The sequence below is a fragment of the Mirounga leonina genome, unplaced genomic scaffold, assembly GCF_011800145.1.
Source record: "Mirounga leonina isolate KUSES-001 unplaced genomic scaffold, KU_Mleo_1.0 Mir_53, whole genome shotgun sequence".
Lineage (NCBI taxonomy): Eukaryota > Metazoa > Chordata > Mammalia > Carnivora > Phocidae > Mirounga > Mirounga leonina.
Genome location: NW_023270807.1, coordinates 65,047,453 through 65,067,241, shown reverse-complemented (window position 1 = coordinate 65,067,241; position 19,789 = coordinate 65,047,453). Strand labels below are relative to the sequence as shown.

Sequence of the window (19,789 nt, the reverse complement as noted above, 5' to 3'; positions counted from 1 at the left end):
TCTCCCTCTCCCACTCCCCCTGCTTGTGTTCCTGCTCTCGCTATCTCTCTCTCTGTCAAATAAATAAATAAATAAATCTTAAAAAAAAAATCTTAAAAAAAAATAGAACTACCATATGATCCAGTAATTCCACTACTGGGTATCTACCTGAAGAAAATGAAAATACAATTTGAAAAGATATATGCATGTTATGTTCATTGAAGCATTATTTGCAATAGCCAAGATATTGGAAAAACCTATGTGTTCATTGATGGATGACCAGATAAAGATGTGGTTACACACACACACACACACACACACACGAATACTACTCAGCCATAAAAAAGAATAAAAGCCTGCTATTTGTGACAATATGGATGGATCTTGAAGGTATTATGCTAAGTCATATAAGTCAGTCAGAGACAAATACTGCATGCTTTCACTTACATGTGGAATCTAAAAAACAAAACACAACAAAATTAAACCAAGACATAGATATAGAGAACAGATTGGTGGTTGCCAGAGGAGAGGAGGTTTGGGGGACTAAATGAGTAAAAGGGATCAAGAAGTACAAACTTCCAGTTATAAAATAAAAAATCATGGGGATGTAATGTACAGTTTGGGGAATACAGTCAATAATATTGTATTAACTTTGTATAGTGATGGACGGTAACTAGACTTACTGTGATGATCATTTTGCAGCGCATACAAACATGGAATCACTATGTATTATCATTTTTTTCATTTTTAAAGATTTTATTTATTCATTTGACAGAGATAGGGACAGTGAGAGCGGGAACACAAGCAGGGGAAGTGGGAGAGAAACAGGCTTCCCACTGAGCGGGGAGCCCAATGAGGGGCTAGATCCCAGTGCTTCCTATTGTCTATGAATATTTAAAAACAAATCATGAAATAAAACTAATTAAAATAAATAACTTTAAAGCAAACTTACCTTGTTAATATATTCATATTAAGAGAAGTCTTCTCTTCCTAAGTATTTTAAAGGATGAAAGAACAGGAGACAGGATAAAGCACGAAGGTGGGGGACAGTGGGGATGTCAGGAAAGGATGGCAATCCATCAAAAACAGGACCAAGAAATAGCAAATAGAGGGCCCAAAGGGCCCAGCATGCTTCTTGATCTTGGTACTACTTGGTGGCAATGCCTGCTTTGCAAATGCTCCCTCTGAGTGAAACATCTAATTCCGTTGTGGAATTTAGATGGCACATCTAAACACAATTCCTTTTCCCCTAATTTGCCTGAAGTAGACCTGTGACTCAATTTTAGCCAGTAGGACACAAGGAAAATCTATTAGAAGGCTCTGGGAAGGATTTTCTTCCTTGGTAAAAAGTTAAAGCCCCTTAAGGAGAAAGGTTTTTGCCCCTGTTTTCATCTTTACAAGGATGAAAGAGACATTTTTCAGACACACCCATGATGGCAGAGCTGGGGCCTACACCAACCTGAGTGACTGTACCAACCTGAACCACCTCCTTCTAGACTTGTTTTGAAAGATTAGTACCCTAATTTAAGTCATGGAGAGCAGGACAACTGTCGCTTATAACTAGTGCACCCTCATTGGCACAGAGGGGCATCAGCTCAAAGGTAGAAAATCTGAAAAAGCTTCTGGAAGACTGGTGTGGAAGTTGAAATCTGAAGGATAAATAGGAGTTGATCAGATGATGAAGTAGAGAAGGAGGAGGACAAGGAAGGACATTTTCCAGCAGAGGGGCTGGCTCGCACAAAGTTACTGAGGAGAAAGAGCATGGTTCATTTGATAAAATGAAAGAAGTTGAGGGTAGAGATGTCAGCAGGAGATAGGTGGTGAAGGTCTGGTTACAGCATTTGGATTCTATTCTTGGGGCATTTGGAAGTCATTGAAGGGTTATAAGAGGGAAGTGACATAATCAGGTTTGCATTTAAAAATATTACCCTGGTGAATGTACAGGAAGAAGGCAAGAGTGAATATAGGGAGTCCAATTGGAGGTTATGCTCATAGCCTAACATTAGGAGATGATGCTGATTGGGGGTTGGTGTTGGAAGATGGGGAACAGCAGACAAACTTGAGAGATATTAAAGTAATAGGATAGTAAAACTTAGCATCTGATTGTGGGGTATAATAGAGAGAAATCAAAGGTGGGTGTCCAGATTTCTTGGCTTGGGCGACTGGGCAGATGGTGGTTCACTGACAGGGAATATGGAAAGAAGAGCAAGTTTTGGGCAGTGAAATATGCTCAGTTTGGGACACACGGACTCTGGGATGGAACAAGGAAGTGAATGCACGAATCTGACAGGATTGAAACTTGGACACGACAGGTAGATGGTCATTGCATGAGTCATCACATGTAAAGTTGTCAAAGTTACAAAAGCAGATGAGTTTGCCTAAGGAGAGGCCTCATGAGAAGTGGAAAAACGTAGTGGGTGAGAGTAGAAGGGAGCTTCAGGGCCAGACTGTTCAGTTGGAATCTGGGTTTCTTTCCTCACTAGGTATGTGACTTTGGGCACATCACTTAACCTTTCTGAGCTTCAGTATTATCTGTAAAAGGAGAGTAATGAAAGTACCTACTTCATGGAATTATTGTGATGATTAAAGAAACTAATAATTACTAAAGCACTCTGAAAGGATCTCAGTCGTAGCCAATAGTAGGATTAATAGTGTTCAGGAGACGCTTATTGACCAGACACAGAAGGCACAGTGCCTAGGGCCCACAGGGTGTTTTTATTTATTTTAAAATCAGAAAATAAAGGATATTGAGGCTGAATAAAATGTTTTAATATAGGATATTATTTTTTTTATATTAACACAGTTGTAAACTATCACTTTTAATGCTTTTTTATGGAGGAAGGGACCTACAAAGACAAAAGTGGCTAACGTCATGGAAGTCAAAATGCAGACCTGGGAGTGTAGCAGCGGGACAGAACCCCAAAAATAATACTTTGGGGATTGCGAGAGGAAGAGGGGAGGCAGGAGGCAGAGGAGAGTCTATGGGGAAGTCTGAGAAGGCCTGGCTACCAAGGCCGGAGGAAAACTAGGAGGGAGCTGTGCTTTGGAAGCCAGGCACAGGGAGATGGCAAGAAGGACACGCTGTGTCAAACGCTGCCAAGGGGTCAGCTTGGAAGGGGACTAAAAAGTATCCAGGGGATTTAATGACAAGGACCATGGTGCTCTTGATGAGAGCAGTCTCAGTGGTGACTAAGTGCAGTTTCTGAGGAGCGGACTGAAGGTAAGGAATTGGAGGGGGCTGCTGCAGACCTCTCTTGGAAAGGTTGGCTCGGAAGAGGAGGCTCTTCAGATGGGGGCACCGGCTAGCTTACCCTGTGTCCAGACAAGTCTCTGTCTGGTTCCCAGATATGGGCAGAATTGTTTCCAGTCATGATAAGGTGGGCTAGAGGCTCTTGGTACCTCAGAGCTTCAGAGGGACAAGTCCAGAGGAGGCAGTGCCTAGGCATCCACAGGCTAGCTGAGTGATGAAGACCTCCAGGCTGGAGGAGTTCACCCAGGGCCTCTGTCATACCCCTCCAGTCCTTCCAACTCCAGTTCTAAATGTGTCTTCCAACTCTAAATGTGTGTGACTCCTAAAGAAATCCAGCCAGTTGGATTATTTGTTCCATTTGGTTTCAATGGGCTGCCCACAACCTTTGTTCTATTTTTAAAGTGAAAAGAAATGAATATACCATGGATCACAGGCGACCCCTGCACAGTCCTGGGACCCATTGGGAGACGCTATTGGACAGAGGTGGCTCTCTGGCCCATCTCCCAGAGAGGAAGTTCCTTTAGTACAATACAGCACTGGCCAATTACGTACTTGAGAGTGTTTATCCAGTGTGGCTTGCTGTCTGGAGGGATCCTCCATGATCATATGATTGCTGCTCAGAAGTACATCTTCCAAAAGCAGCTGCATGCCCACCAGCTCTCCATGGGCCACCTTAAGGTCAGGGTCGCTCAGCCTACAGAGGCACAGCTAAAAACAAAAAAAGAACAAAACAAAACACCCATTTTGAAGATCTCTAGGTATCCTTTATAAATGATTTTGGGGAGAAAACTAGGAATAATTATGTGTATAAGCCCTGCCCTCTTGACTATTAGAAAATCAATAAAAATCAGAGTAACATTTCTAGCTCAAAGTCCTTATTTTTTTTTTTTTAAGATTTTTATTTATTTATTTGACAGAGAGAGACACAGCGAGAGAGGGAACACAAGCAGGGGGAGTGGGAGAGGGAGAAGCAGGCTTCCTGCTGAGCAGGGAGCCTGATGTGGGACTCGATCCCAGGACCCTGGGATAATGACCTGAGCCGAAGGCAGACGCTTAACGACTGAGCCACCCAGGCGCCCCTAGCTCAAAGTCCTTCTTGCACATATCAGACGTTTGGCTTTGTATGGAAGTCCAAATTTCCCAGCACTTTACAGTAGTATCTGTACATGGTGAATGTATAGTATGGTATCAATTTTCCTTTAAAAGTACAGATATAAACACATGTATGCATAAGGAAAATACTGGAAAAAATAAACCGAAATGTGAACTGTGATTGTTTCCTAGTGGGGGACTATAATTGATTTTCTTAACCATTCTTACTACTTTACTTTAAAAAATCCAAACAATTTTAATTTTGAGCAGAAACAAAAGCAAACAGTATCATTCCCATCACCCAGCCCTAAGAACTAACAACCTATGGCCAGTCCTGCCCCTATCCCTGTCACTCCCCACTTCCATATTATTTTGAAGCAAATTTATGATTGATTTTCATGTTTTTCTTAATATTTTTTATATTTTCTATCTTTAAAAATGAGAACACAATGATATTTGCTTAGGTAATCAGGGGGAAACACATAATTGAAAGAAATTCTCCTTATGGATCCTGCTTAAAGAGTTCTCTTCCTGCCACTGTTCACAGGCAGGCCAGGATCCTGGTCCCACAACCCTGAACTTCCAGCCTAGGTGTTTCTCTAAGAGGCCCAGAGAGTGATTGGAGATGGGTGGCCACTCTCCCAGATCATTACTGGCCATGGGAATTGCAGCTGAGTCTACAACTGAGGCCCATACCACTGAGAACATAATTCTCTTCTGTCAGAAGAAAACCTGACTCACCTTGTATCATTGGGTTTATGGCTTCATAATCCCATAAACACCCCTGCTTATCTCATAAATTATTCACCACTGACCTATGGACCCAATGACACCTACTTTGCAGTCTGCATTCAGTTCTCTCTGTGACAAGTGGGAAGAGCTATCCTACCTGCATATTATATTCTAGGGTGTCTGGGCTGCTCCTCATAACTGGAAACAGTCCTCCATCTTCCAGAAATGCTCTCCAAGGGAATAGCATAGATGCCTAAAAGAACCAAATAAGAAACACGATAATGCTGTACTGTGTCCATAAATAATAAACATCTTATATGAACAGAATTTCTGTGTCTGTACTCCAAAACACCATGGGATGATTTATTTACTATGTAGAAATAACTCTTAATAGAAAGTCCCTGATAATGTAGAGGAGAGAGTAATATTTTTTTTTCTTTTCCTCCAGAATCTGGCCAAACATAGAAGGGTACTTAAGACTTCAGTGTAACTAGTCAGCACCAGTGTTTGGAAGTTCCAGAATACTATAATAACAATGGGACACATTTACATCAACAAATGTAAATTTACTCAAATGTTCTCAGTATTAGGAACCTTAAAATGTTTTCCTTCATCACCATTGTGTTCCAGTTCTCAAAGCCAATGTGACAACATTAACATGTGGGCCTCTGTCTTCTCCATATCACTATCCAACAGCCAAGGCATCCCCCACTACCTGTGGTACCACATGCAGCCCTGAACATAGTGGGCCTGTCCATCTGACCCTATTCTATACTTGCAGACTTGGTACTGGCTTCAGACAATTCAGAGTTGTTTCCGGTAGCAGGAAGCCAGGACACTTGCATCTACCTAATCCCAGGCAACATCCAAAGGCAGTAGGAACAGGCTCAATGGTCATGGTCAATCTGTCTTCTGGGTCTAAATGAGAGTCAAGGCTTGGGCTAAGAGTAATTGTCTTGTTGCTAGGGAATGTAAAAGTGTGGGACTTACATGGGGTTGATGTTGGCATTACTTGGCTTAGCTTTGTAACATATAAACATTAAGTTGGAACTTTTGGAGTCAGAAGACCTGGGTTTGTGAGGTGGTTTTAAATATATGTCCACAACTTCTTTGATACTCTTCCCAGGAAGAGGTGGAGTTTAAGTCTTCTCCCCTTGAGTGTGGGCTAAAATTAGTAACTCACTTCTAGTGAATAAAATATGGCAAAAATGATGGGATGTCACTTCTGAAATGAGGTAATACAAAGACTATGACTTCCATCTTGGGATCTGTCTCCTGTTCTCTCTTGAATTGTTTGCTCTGGAGGAATCCATCTGTTTTGTTGTGAGGAAGGCCTGTAGAGAAGCCCATGTGAATGAGCTTGGAAGTGGCTCTTCTGAGGCCTACCAACAGCCCTGTGAGTGGGCTTGGAAGCACATTCTCCCCCAGCAGACGGGACTACAGCCTGGGCTAATACCTTGATCGGTAAGAGATCTACACGACTAGCCAGAACTACACAATGAACTGTTCCCAGATTCCTGAGCCTCAGAAATGATATAAGATGATGAATATTTATTGTTTTAATCTGCTAAATTTGGGGGCAATTTGTTAGCAATACAGTTTGTGACCTAGTACTGCCATGACTGCCTAGCAATCTGATCTCTGGTCTGCCAGAACCTTAACCTTTTAGTAGTAAAAAGTGGGTAAGATTGTTGGTGCCTAGGAGCAATAGAAGTTGCCAGGATTACATGTGATAACACCTCTTCAAAGGGCTCTTCAAAACTTAGCTGCTGACCTAATTTATGTATTGTGATTGCTGTCATTATTATTTATTAAATAGAAAAGATCAACTGATGGTTTTGCTACCAGCTGTGAGCAGATAAGCTATTGCCCCAATTTGCCTGTCAAAGACTCTGACTGGGAATAACAGTAGGCCCAGGCTGCTCTACTGTGTCAATGAAGGGGAGCCACGCAAGGCTAAAGAGCTCTAGAGCAGGGAGAGCCCCTGCAAAATTTAAACCACATGGAAACAAAGTGCCCAAATCCCTGATATATAACACACTGTTTATAGGTATAAAAGTACCTTTCAACGTACCTGTAGGCTCCGTGGATCCAGTGGCTGGGGCAGGCTGAGCTGTGAAGCAAAAATGCTCTTCCCAAGAGAGTTGCTCAGTGGTGGCAATCCATGGTACATGCCATCTGTGACAGACTGGTAAGCAGGAGCGTTTCCAGCTGCCAAAAATGTTCTTCTACCCAAGCATGGAGGGCATCTCATTAAAAGCAGTTATTAAAGCTTCTCAAGCTCAAAACTTTCTTCAAAGTTACTGCCGCAGGATAACATTTTTTTTTTTAATTCTTATGTTAATCCCCATACATTACATCATTAGTTTTAGATGAAGTGTTCCATGATTCATTGTTTGTGCATAACACCCAGTGCTCCATGCAGAATGTGCCCTCCTCAGTACCCACCACCAGGCTAACCCATCCTCCCACCCCCCTCCCCTCTAGAACCCTCAGTTTGTTTTTCAGAGTCCATCGTCTCTCATGGTTCGTCTACCCCTCCGATTTCCCCCGCTTCATTCTTCCCCTCCCGCTACCTTCTTCTTCTTCTTCTTTTTTTTTTCTTAACATATATTGCATTATTTGTTTCAGAGGTACAGATCTGTGATTCAACAGTCTCACACAATTCACAGTGCTCACCATAGCACATACCCTCCCCAGTGTCTATCACCCAGTCACCCCATCCCTCCCACCCCACCCCCCACTCCAGCAACCCTCAGTTTGTTTCCTGCAATTAAGAATTCCTCATATCGGGCGCCTGGGTGGCTCAGTTGGTTAAGCGACTGCCTTCGGCTCAGGTCGTGATCCTGGAGTCCCGGGATCGAGTCCCGCATCGGGCTCCCTGCTCGGCAGGGAGTCTGCTTCTCCCTCTGACCCTCCTCCCTCTCATGCTCTCTGTCTCTCATTCTCTCTGTCTCACATAAATAAATAAAATCTTTAAAAAAAAAAAAAAAAGAATTCCTCATATCAGTGAGGTCATATGATACATGTCTTTCTCTGTTTGACTTACTTCACTCAACATAATACCCTCCAGTTCCATCCACGTCATTGCAAATGGCAAGATCTCATTCCTTTTTTTTTTTTTAATTTTTTTTTAAGATTTTATTTATTTGCGAGAGAGACAATGAGAGACAGAGAACATGAGAGGGAGGAGGGTCAGAGGGAGAAGCAGACTCTCTACTGAGCAGGGAGCCCGATGTGGGACTCGATCCCGGGACTCCAGGATCATGACCTGAGCCGAAGGCAGTCGCTTAACCAACTGAGCCACCCAGGCGCCCCGATTTCATTCCTTTTGATGGCTGCATAATATTCCATTGTATATATATACCACATCTTCTTTAGCAGGATAACATTTTGAGACATACACAGGTTTCTTCCTCAACGACCTCAACCCTCACCCCTCTTTCTTTACACACGGCCCTTCACTCGCAATTCACCAACCCTCAAGGGAAAGGTGGATATAGTCTAGACTAGCATTGTCCAATAGAACTTTATGCAATGTGGAAATGTTCTAAGTTTGACTGTCCAGTATGATAACCACTAGCTACACGTGGCTGCTGAGCACTTGAAATGTGGCTACTGTGACTGAGGAATTGGATTTTAAATTTTATGTCACCTAAATCAATATTAATTTAAACTTTTAAATTAAATAGCCACAGATGACTACTGTTTTGGACAGTTCAGCTGTAGCTCTAGAACAAAGACATGGATTGTTTGTTGAATTGACTATTTTAAGACCAATAGCAGAGACGATTCTTGATATATAAAACCAAATTTTAAATTAAATAATAAAATCTTGGTGTTTGCGAGAGGAAGCTTTTTGTTTTGCTTTGAACAAAACATGGCTTTGCATATCAAGAACCAAAAATCCTGAAGACTAGCGCATGAAATTTATACCATAAGTCATAGAGAAGGAATTATGCATGATGAATTACAATGACTTTTTTTGCCTAAAAGGAAATAAGAGTTTAGTAAGCGAGGAAAGACTATTTCTAGAACTTAGGTCTAGTGGATACCTAAAAAAAGATGCTGACACAGGATACACTGAGGAGAGGGTATCCTGAAACAGAGGGGAACTTTTGCCTGGATTTTCCATGGGCTTGGCCCAAGTCTTATATAAAGCAGACATCAGAAAGAAGGTGATTAACCATGACTGACGGAGGTACTAGCACTGAGGGAAATGATGCAGCCTCCCAGAGATGAGCAGACAATCAGAGTGTTGGGGAAAGACCTAGGGAGTGCCTGAGCCCTCACAAGAGAGTGTCTATGTGTGGTGCTGGGCATCAAGCCAGAAGAGATCTGGGGTTGGACTAGATAACCCACGATGGGTAGGTGAAGTAGCTGCTCCTCCTCAACTGCTATGATGATTTATAAGCACCCCCAGGCACTTATATCATCTGTCTGAGAGCAATGAAGGAGGAGAAAGGTGTGGTGTAAGGCCTAAAATTAAGGTCCAATATCATGTGCTGCCTTTGTACCTGGTAAAATCAGAGGGCCTTGAATGGCTTAATTATAAGTTCACCTCTCCACTCTGTTCCCACAGATAAGGTCTCCTAGTCCAATAACCTTCCTTATCTAAGGGACCCAGTGCATTTCCTGCTTATCCCTGAGTAGTGGTTTCAGTTCCCTGCCAGACCACAAAAGTATTCAAATGAACCAATCACATTCTCCTGCAGAAATGAGGGGACATCACACCTTCTTGATACTACAAAGCCTGTCTCCCACAGTTGTTGTTGTTCCTGGTTGTTCAGTCTGTTCCCAAGGGCAACTCCTCTGTGGCTCTGCATTGCATGCAGTGTCCTCTTCCCTGGGCTGTGAGTATATATAACTAGTAAACTGCCCTTAATCTCACCTGTCCAGTGTTCAGTGTCATGTGTTTGGCCATCTCCGTAACCCCAGGGCAGAACCCCTCCCTTACCAACAGGGTGAATAGGAGGCAATTAAAACAAAGGGAAATGGGGATTAATTAATCTTGAATTAATTAATTTTAAATCTCAAACTGACCACTTTTAAGCTCTACATGTGGCTGAATGACATGGAATTAGAAAGTTTAATCTTTTAGCCATCAGCAAAAGGGGCTTGTGAACTTTACTTCAAGATAGATAAAGGGAGCTCTATATTTTTACATCAAACCATTGTACTAATACAAAAATCATACCACCTTTTCACATTTTAATGAGAATTTTAAAAAAGATAGTTGAATATTATTTTATACTGAGAGACTCAATAAGATAATTGATTTATCCGGGTAGTTCAAGGATGAGCCTGGAGTTGCTCAATGAGAACATTTTCTCCTGTTCTTCGTATCTTTCACGTGTTTTCTAATGATTCACCTACTATGTACAAAGCAAAGTGCAAGAACTGTCCAAGATACAAAAATGGGTTTGAACTTCTAGCCTACTTGGAGCCCAGTGAGGCAGAGTTCATTATCCAGCTGCTTCTCAGCATCCTCTAAACTCCCATGGTACTTTCTACACCCATACCTTTGTATAGATTGTATGGATCTCCTCAAAACAATGGTACCAAAAAGCAGAATATTCTAGTAGAAACATTTATCTTCAGCCCAAATCAAAAGCACAGAAGCCCAGTATCCCATACAACTTCTGCCTGGTTGGCTCCTTTCATATCATTCCTGCTCTCCTCTCCCACCAATCCATAGAATGATTTCTCTTTCTCTTGGCCTCTGGGTCCAGCTTTGTTCACATCTTACTTGTTCAATCCTTGAATGTAGCGCTTACATTTTAAAATTTGTTTTCTGTTTATTATGGATGTTTTGACATCTTTAAAGACCTTTCTGGTTAAGAAAGAGACTGCCCCTCCTTGGGCTAGCCAGTTCTTAGAGACGGCAAAGGACTCAGCAGGGAGCATGGTTTTGATACGCAAACCAACCAATCCAAAGCCATACCATTTCTATCTGACCCTTGCACGTAGGGAGGCAATAGTCCTCTGCTTTATTCATCCCAGGGCTAGTCAACAGAAAAGTAGAGACGACCTCTGCCACCCAGAGTCCACTGGAATTATTCAACCCAGCAGATCTTAAACTGCTCACCCTGCCCTGCCTTGCCTTTCCAGGCTATGGCCTCAGCACTCTCCTTGTGGCTTTCCCATGTGGCTGTGTGTGTCATGGCATACATCCTGTTTCTAGCACCTGTGAATATAATAAACTTTGTTTTTCCTGGGTCTTTTCTGTTCTCTTCTTGTGGCTATACCTGACTGACAATCACATAAAAGAACACAGAACACTGACGTGCTCTCTTATCCTGGCAAGTTTGTGCAGAACTTTGTAACTACCAAGTGCCACAAATGAACACAATGTCCGGCAGTTTTAGAGCCCAGACACAGCCCAGACACAGCTTCATATGCATACTAGGTCTATTAATTTATGGATGCTTGGAGACTATTCAAAAATATATTCAAAAATATAATACATTCAGATGTGAATATGGCTGCTAGTCCAAGCTACAGAATCATAGACTATGATATACTCTCTAGAGAGACCAGAGTCAAACTACAGGCAGCACTACTGACCAAATCACTGGCTATTCTTTTCCCCACTTTTGTCCTTTCTCAGTCTGGATCACTGTCCTTTGTAGGACCCATCCTGCTCCTATCAATAGAATGTTTCTAATGCTATGTGAATAAAGGGGTCTCAAGATGATACCCAATATATTTTAGCATAGATCTTCTTTTATTTCCCGCCTCTCCATGGACCCCATATTTTGAAAGATTTTTCTACCAAACAGCCATTAAGCATTTTCCCAACTTTAACTCAACACCGCATCAGCCTCCAGCCCCAGCTCTGCGCTGCAGGAAGAAATGAAGAAACATGTTATAAAGGAAGGAATAGGGCTCTGGAGTCGGACAAACTGCACGGATGCAAGCTCTGCTACAACAGGCTGTGTGACCGGCCCAAGTTATGCAACTTTTCTAGTCTTTATTTCCTCATCTGTAAAAATGGGGAAAACGATTTCTATCCCATGGAGTCGGCACGTGGTGGGAATTCATCCAAAGCAAATGTCTTCTTTCCCTTATCGCAGTTCTTAGAATTCCACTTAAAAAAAGAAAGAAACTTGACATTCTGTTTACCTGCAGAGCTTTTGGGCAAATGTGTCTTTTTCACCATGCCTTTTGAGATACTGAAAACAGGTTATGGGGTCCTGTTGCAACTCACTGAGGCCCTCATTTGGTAAGCCTGGGCCTGTGTCTTCTGAGAGGGTATGTCTGATCAGCACAGCTTGCTGGCAGCACTCAAGAAACAAGGAAGCCCACTGGAATGAAAGGCCGGCTTGTTGCTTGGGTCGGTGGCACCTGCCAACCTAATAAAATATCAGAATAGATACACGGAATTCTCCAAACTGTTCTGCCACCCTCCAGCTGCCTTATTGTCAATAAGCAGTCAAAGGTTTCCTAACACACCAGGCATCCTGTGTGCAAGAGATCCACCTGTGGCATGATCCCAGGCAAGCTGGTTCAGATCACAGGGAGCAGGAAATTCATAAGGCACATGCTAGAGTTTTTCCTGGATGTAAGGATATAAAAAAGAAAGCAAAAGACAAAACAACAACAAAAGCACCTGCAAAGTAGCCCAGAGGAGACCAGGCAGAGAGTGTGGCTCTTCATTTCTCAGACGCTGGGGACCAGGACCATGGTCATAAGCCAGCCCTGGCTCACAGGAGGCCTTCTCTGTATCTCAGAAGTCCCCAGATCGCTGAGGCACACTTTAATATCTCTGTGTTTGGAGACACTTAAGCTAGATGAGTATAAAAATAAATTTAAAAATGAAGGGAAAACCCACAAAACTTTAAGGACTGAGAAGCTGGTGTGGCTTTCTTTAGAGATCCCTTTCTGTACTCCCAGTTCCAGCTTGCTGCAAAAGTTACTGGTATCTTCAGGGTATCTCCTCAAGTTTCTTCTTTTTTGCCCTAATCACTCCAAACATCAGCAATACATTCAGATTAATGGCACCTTCCATGCCACATGTTTTATCCTGTTCTACAGAGTCCCTATAAAGGGACTTTTTGTTTTATTTTGCTTTGCTTTGCCTCCCTCCATTCCTGAATTACAAAGGAATCCAATTCTTTAAATCTGGGGTTGGCAAACTTTTTCTTAAAGGGCCAGATAGTAAATGTTTTCAGCTTTGTGTATCATACGGTCTCTGTTGCAACTGCTCAACTGTGTGTGAAAGCAGTCCCAGATAATCTGTAAATGAATGGGCATGACTGTGTTTCGAAAAACTTCATTTGTGGACACTGAGGTTTGAATTCCATATAACTTTCATACGCCACAAAATAGTACTCTTTTCTTGAAATTTTTTCCCCAACCATTTAAAGCTATAAAAGCTATCCTTAGGCCAGAGGCCATACAAAAATCAGGCAGGGGCCTAGGATAGAAGTTTGCCAAACAGATAAGATCGATTAGACCTGCTGTACCACCCAAGCATTTTCTTTCAACACAATGATTACTTCACCTAAAATTAAAGATAAGCTCACTTCTCAGGCATTTCTTGCATCAGCTAGTAAATAACTCCTGCAGGTTGGTGGACATGCCCAGAAGTGATGGGCCCTGGGCAATGTGGTTCCAATGGTCTTGGAGGACAATACCACTTTCCACCAGGAGCTTGGTAGAGGGCAGGTTGACAGGGACAGAGTGAAACTTCTGTGCTTAGAAATGTGCATCTAACAAAGGTAGTGATCCGAAGGGGCACCTGCACCCCAATGTTTATAGCAGCAATGTCCACAGTAGTCAAACTATGGAAAGGGCTCAGATGTCCATCAACAGATGAATGGATAAAGATGTGGCATATATATATACAATGGAATATTATGTAGCCATCAAAAGAATGAAATCTTGGGCGCCTGGGTGGCTCAGTTGGTTAAGCGACTGCCTTCGGCTCAGGTCATGATCCCAGGGTCCTGGGATCAAGTCCCACATCGGGCTCCCTGCTCTGCGGGGAGCCTGCTTCTCCCTCTCCCCCTCCCCCTGCTGGTGTTCCCTCTCTCGCTGTGTCTCTCTCTGTCAAATAAATAAATAAAATCTAAAAAAAAAAAAAAAAAGAATGAAATCTTGCCATTTGCAACAACGTGGATGGAACTAGAGGGTATTATGCTAAGTGAAATAAATCAATCAGAGAAAGACAATTATCATATGATCTCACTCATATGTGGAATTTAAGAAACATGGCATAGGATCATAGGGGAAGAGAGAAAAAAATGAAACAAGATGAAACCAGAGAGGAAGACAAAGCATAAGAGACTCTTAATCTCAGGAAACAAACTGAGGGTTGCTGGAGGGAAGTGGGTGGGGGGAATGGAGTAACTGGGTGCTGGGCATTAAGGAGGGCACATGATTTAATGAGCACTGGGTATTATATAAGACTGATGAATCACAGACCTGTACCGCTGAAACAAATAATACATTATATGTTAATTAATTGAATTTAAATAAAATAAATAAATAAATAAATAAATAAAATAAGAAATGTGCATCTATCCTGCTACCAGATCTGATCTATGCCACATATTAGCAGGAGCCAGATATTAGGTGATCACAGGGCCACTATCTTGATGTCCTTGAGCTACCTCCTTCCTCACTTCCCCGCAGTAAATAGAAGCATGCTACTCTCATTCCAGGTGAAAGTTCAGTTCTTCCTTTTCAAATTCTGGAGAAGCCTTCAGTTAACATAAGCAAAAAGTTCCCTGGGGTCAACAGTCAGATTTGCTCAGAGTTGGTGAACTTTGGGGAAGTGTGAGAGAACTCTGCCATGCTTCCTGTCTCTTGATTATCTGAGGACTTTTCCTTGTTTGCAGGTTTAGCAATAGAATCAGCAACTAGAATCATCAAGTGGGATGACATTTATCTTTTCATTTCTCTTTCTCTCCTGTTTCCTGCCTTCTCTCCAGAGTCTATTTTTCTCTCCACCCTGCTGTCTGGCATCCATCCTAGTTCTCAGGCTTGGGAGTCAAATGCATGTAGGTTCTAGTTCTAGTCTGTCACTTACTAACTGTGTGACTCCAAACACATACACACTCTGAAGAGCCCTGAATGAAAAGGCTAGAGGAAATGCGATAAATGAGGGACTCATGAAGCTCTACCGTCCTGAGCAGTTCCCTCTAGAGTCTTTTGAAAGATATACTGAATCTACTGAAACCAGACATAGGACACAGTGCCCTCCATTCCTGCAGACTGAGTGTGCCCAGACAAAGAAAGCCCCTCAAAGCAATTCCTAGAGGAAGCAGACTAGTTCCCCTGGGAGAACAGTAGCAAGTGGAACCCTGCATAGCTGGAAGCTGAAAAGAACTTCCAGGGTATAGTTCTATTTCTTCATCCTGTGTAAATTCTTCACAAATTCTGAGTTGGGGTTTCAGAGTCAGAGGGCTAATGAATGGCCCTCCTGACAATTAGGGTCTTATATCCTACCCACTTGACTAAAGCTATAGCTCAGAAAGCTGTCAATAAAAAGAAACTGAACAAGTCTATTTTTTTGTTGTTGTCGTTGTTCTGCTGAATTAATTTGAATCCAGAGACCCCGGATACTCAGAGTAAAGAAAATGCAGAATAGAAAGAGAAAATAGAGTTCAGTTCAATCCCTACATTTCCATTCTCTATGGATGCCCATGCTAATAATGGTGGAATGCAATTACAATCCACAGGTAAGAGCGTAGCCTCCTGAGGTCCCCCTGATTGGCTAAATGCTTACACTGGGGAATTAATCAAAGGAAGTTAATTGATTTTGACAATTTAAGAATAAGCAGAGATGCTCAGGCCTGACCTCTTCCCTTCCCATAAAAAACTTATTATTTATCCTAGAAACAGTATGACTCTCAATCCAAACTAATTTTCTCATCAGTCATGACTAATTAACTAAAGAGACTTTGTCTTTTGTATGCAGAGTACTTAATAGCTACAATTTATTTATTTGAATTTATAAATTTAACTCAGGTAGCCAATTCCAGGGGCTTCACAAGTGCAGTGAAAATTCTGTTCTTTTGAAAGGTAATTAAGGGCTAAAAAGAATAAACAAAACTCTTAGAATCATCTTCCCAAGTATAAAAAATATTATTCCCAATTAAACAACCTGAACAGTAAAAGCAGCCATTGTTATGCAAACTAACTATATTTAAATCACATTTAATAAAATCAAGACTATCATAATCCGAAAAGAACACATTCTACACGGACAGGCTTTGCAGCAAGACACATTTGGTAGTCACAGTGTTCTGGATCAGGTTGTGCCCGTGACTGTTTTAAGCTCGTTATTCAGTCTTGCCAAGAGTGACCTCCCTCGATGGTCGAAGCACATGCCCTACACAATTAACTGGACAGGATTCACGCTCCAGCCCTTACCGGATGAGGTGCCTCACTGCAGCATCAAACTGCAAAAATACAACCTCCCTTCGAAGGAGGAGTGCCTGGGACACCTGGGTAGGGTCTTGGGGGTTCTGGAGGCTGTCAATCATTTTCTGCAGCTCTTGAAGCTCAGACCCTGGAAGACGGATGACATTTCAGTCAGACAGTGTAACATACAGGCTATGACAGCTAACCTAATGAGCCATCATTTCACCTCTGAAGCTAACTTTTTACCTAAATGTACTTCTTTTTGTTTGTGAGCATACTAATTATATATTTTGCAAGACCAGCAAAGTCTTACGTTCTAGAGCCCAAGGTCTGATTTATCTTTCCTTCCTTCCTCCCTCAATAAGATAAAAATTTGCTTTGCTTTTCAGCAGAATAAGAACATATTGTTGAATGAAAGTTTTAAATTTTACAAGGCTACAGCCTCTAGATTGAAAAAAAAAGAATCACAAGGAATGGGAAAATATAAGTCTCAGTAGATCTGTTAGGGGCTTAAAGTTATTATAGATTATAAACCAGCATTCATTTCTCATAGCCATGCCATACAAATCAAACCCCTCTGTCACTGGCTCATCCTGTCACTGGCTCATGGATTAAAGAAGACTCAACACCATCTGAGGCAGGGTGCCTGGGTGGCTCAGTCATTAAGCATCTGCCTTCAGCTCAGGTCATGATCCCAGGGTCCTAGGATTGAGCCCCACATCGGGCTCCCCGCTCAGCGGGAAGCCTGCTTTTCCTTCTCCCACTCCCCCTGCTGGTGTTCCCTCTCTTGCTGTGTCTCTGTCGAATAAATAAATAAAATCTTTAAAAAAAAAAAAAAAGACCATCCAAGGCAAGCAAGAAATATGCACTCACTCCTGCATGTGCGCACACACACACACCCTCTTCTAGGAGCTTCTCATCATTTTAGGAGTAGGTGTGAGAGATCCTAAACTGACTTATTTCTTGGACCCTTACTGCAAAAGTGGGCTGGATATAAACAGACTTATATGTGTTTTGAAAGGAAATTTAATTTAGGGGCCTTTTATGGCACTCAATGCCGGGTTGAGGAAACTGACCTGGGTCTAGATGGCTAGAGTAGCATCACTATTATTGGCCCAGGAGAGGAGCTAGTCAGAATGGGAGAGCACAGCAAGAAAATGATGAGTTCTTAGGGAGAGTGGGGAAGTGGGTGGGCCCACACTTCCAGGGCTATTAGAATGATCTGAAATGCTCCTCAACTCCCAGTGAGGACAGTGATGGCTTTCTACGTGAGAGAACATCCCTGCTATGGGAAGAGGACTGTGGGAACTGGTCACTGTGGTCACTGTACCTGACATGTAGCCTGAGGCAGAAGAGAGACGGGATAGCTATGAGGCATTTCCAGAGTTACTCTTTCCATAGCTTGTCCAGACTTGAGCAGCCTTCTATCCTATCTGATCTGGTATTGGATATCTTCCCACAAGCATGGGAGGCAGAGGAATTGAGGGAATGGGGAAGCTGCCCATGAGAGCCTGACTAGAGCAGAACCAGGACTGAGAAGAGTTGCTAATACTTGCAACATATGCTTTTGCCTTTAGGAAAAGATGAGCAGTCTAGGTTTCATATCCATCTGATGCTTTACGTACAAGAGAAAAATGTTTTTTAGGTACTCGTCCAGCCTCTGAAAAATTGGATCCAATCATTAAAATTTTTACGACTTCTCTATAAATCTGATGGTCATGTTGGACTGAAAAGAAACTTCCATGAGAAGAGGAGTCATGTTAGAGTGAATTATACAAGAATTTTAGTGGTGGATGGGAGGGGTTCGTAAGTGAGCCTTATTTGTTCAAGGCCTAGCATGACGGTCTGTAAGCAAGACATTCTGTCAGGCTAAGTAGCAACCAGGGGAAGGTTTAGAGTCCTCTGCAATGACAATGAAAAAAGAATATAAAGGTGCACACGCCCTATGATGAAAGCTCTGTTAAATGTAAAGTGTGTTTGGACAAGGGCTAGAAGGTAGTCAAGACAAACAAGAATCTCTCTCTTGTTACAGTGGTTGGTTACAGATACTTTTTCTCTTTTCATTTACGTGCAGGCTGTATGTGCATCTTTATACCATCACTGCCCAGCAAAATTGTTCTGTGCTGATAGGTAGCAGAAGCTTTATCACCAAAACACAGATGTGGAGGTGGGCACTCCCCTTTCTTTGTGGTTTACAGATTTTAGGATCCTCATTTAGGCTTCCCTTTCTTAGTGGCATCAAGCTGCTGCTGGGTGGGAGGGAAGGTGGCAGGCAGGGCAGGGCAGTCAGCTTTTCCGTGAGGATGGGGCAGATGGTTTCCATGCAGTTGTGGTGGGGGGGGTGGGTGGAGTAGACCCTCGGCCAGAAAAACATCAGGAAACAAATGAGCCTTTCCCCAAGAGGGCCCCATTTGGGAAATTAGAGAGAGAGAGAGAGAGAGAGGAATCACAATGGCCCTGTCTCCACGTGAATACTCAAGAGCCGGTACATTTTGTGCTTAGTTTGTCTCAAGAGTTCCTGAAACCCTAAGTTTAGTGGATAGTATTTGGGCTTTAATTGGCCTCCTAAACCTTTACAAGGAAATCACAGTGTAAACTCCCACATGCTGATTACATCCTCTGCTGATCCAAAGGGAGTTGCTGGCTTTCAAGGAAGGAGAGGATTTGGCAGGGTCCACAGAGCTCATGCTCAGTGTCGAAGAGCTGCTTCCTCAGTCAAGTGGGAGGACCAAAGCTGAAATCTGGAGTGTCCCCTTAAAAAATGTTTTAAAGCATATAAGCCCACAAAAGTCATTTTATCTAACTCCAAATAGCTTGGCAATAGCTGAGAAGAGTTGGGAGAGGATATGAACAGACTCATCTCCTCTGTTCACCTGACTTCTCCTTGCCTCCTTCTGGGAAGTAGGCCAGGAACTGAGCAACCGAGTCTTTTTAAAAAGATGATTATCTTAGAGTGGGATTTTTTTTTTTTTTTTTAAGTTCAGTTTGCTCTTTACCTATTTTCAGCAGAGCAGAGTATGCAAAACTTCGCACATTCTCCCTGGAGCACAAATGTTTTCGCTGGCAACATGACAAGGTGCATGCCTCTAAATGCACACCTTGGAAAGCCTGGGCCCCACATATTTCCGTGGTTTCTGGTTCAGAAGCATATAAATAGTAAGAAACCGATTTCCTTCATCCTGAATTCTAGGTCCTCAACAACTTGGCCTCATATCCTACTGTTGCTCAGTGTCACACTGGTAGGTTCACCCATCTCTGGACTGGCCATGTGCAGTCTGGCCTGTTGCCTCTGCCAGTGTCCTTTTCCTGTCTTGCCAAGACCATCCCTCTAGTTTTCTCCATTGATTCAAGGGCGGACAAGTA

At 42.5% G+C, this 19,789-nt stretch overlaps 1 protein-coding gene across 1 annotated transcript in view; it reads right to left on the bottom strand.

Annotated features, from left to right (window-relative positions):
- LOC118001347 overlaps positions 1 to 19,789 on the bottom strand; it is a 138,817-nt gene that overhangs the window by 41,096 nt on the left and 77,932 nt on the right. Inside the window, exons 26-29 of the mRNA XM_034991442.1 lie at positions 16,436 to 16,574; positions 7,128 to 7,281; positions 5,211 to 5,306; positions 3,782 to 3,937 (exon numbers count right to left, since the gene is read on the bottom strand). Coding sequence (XP_034847333.1) covers positions 3,782 to 3,937; positions 5,211 to 5,306; positions 7,128 to 7,281; positions 16,436 to 16,574 — 545 coding nt within the window. The remainder of the gene's footprint in view (positions 1 to 3,781; positions 3,938 to 5,210; positions 5,307 to 7,127; positions 7,282 to 16,435; positions 16,575 to 19,789) is intronic.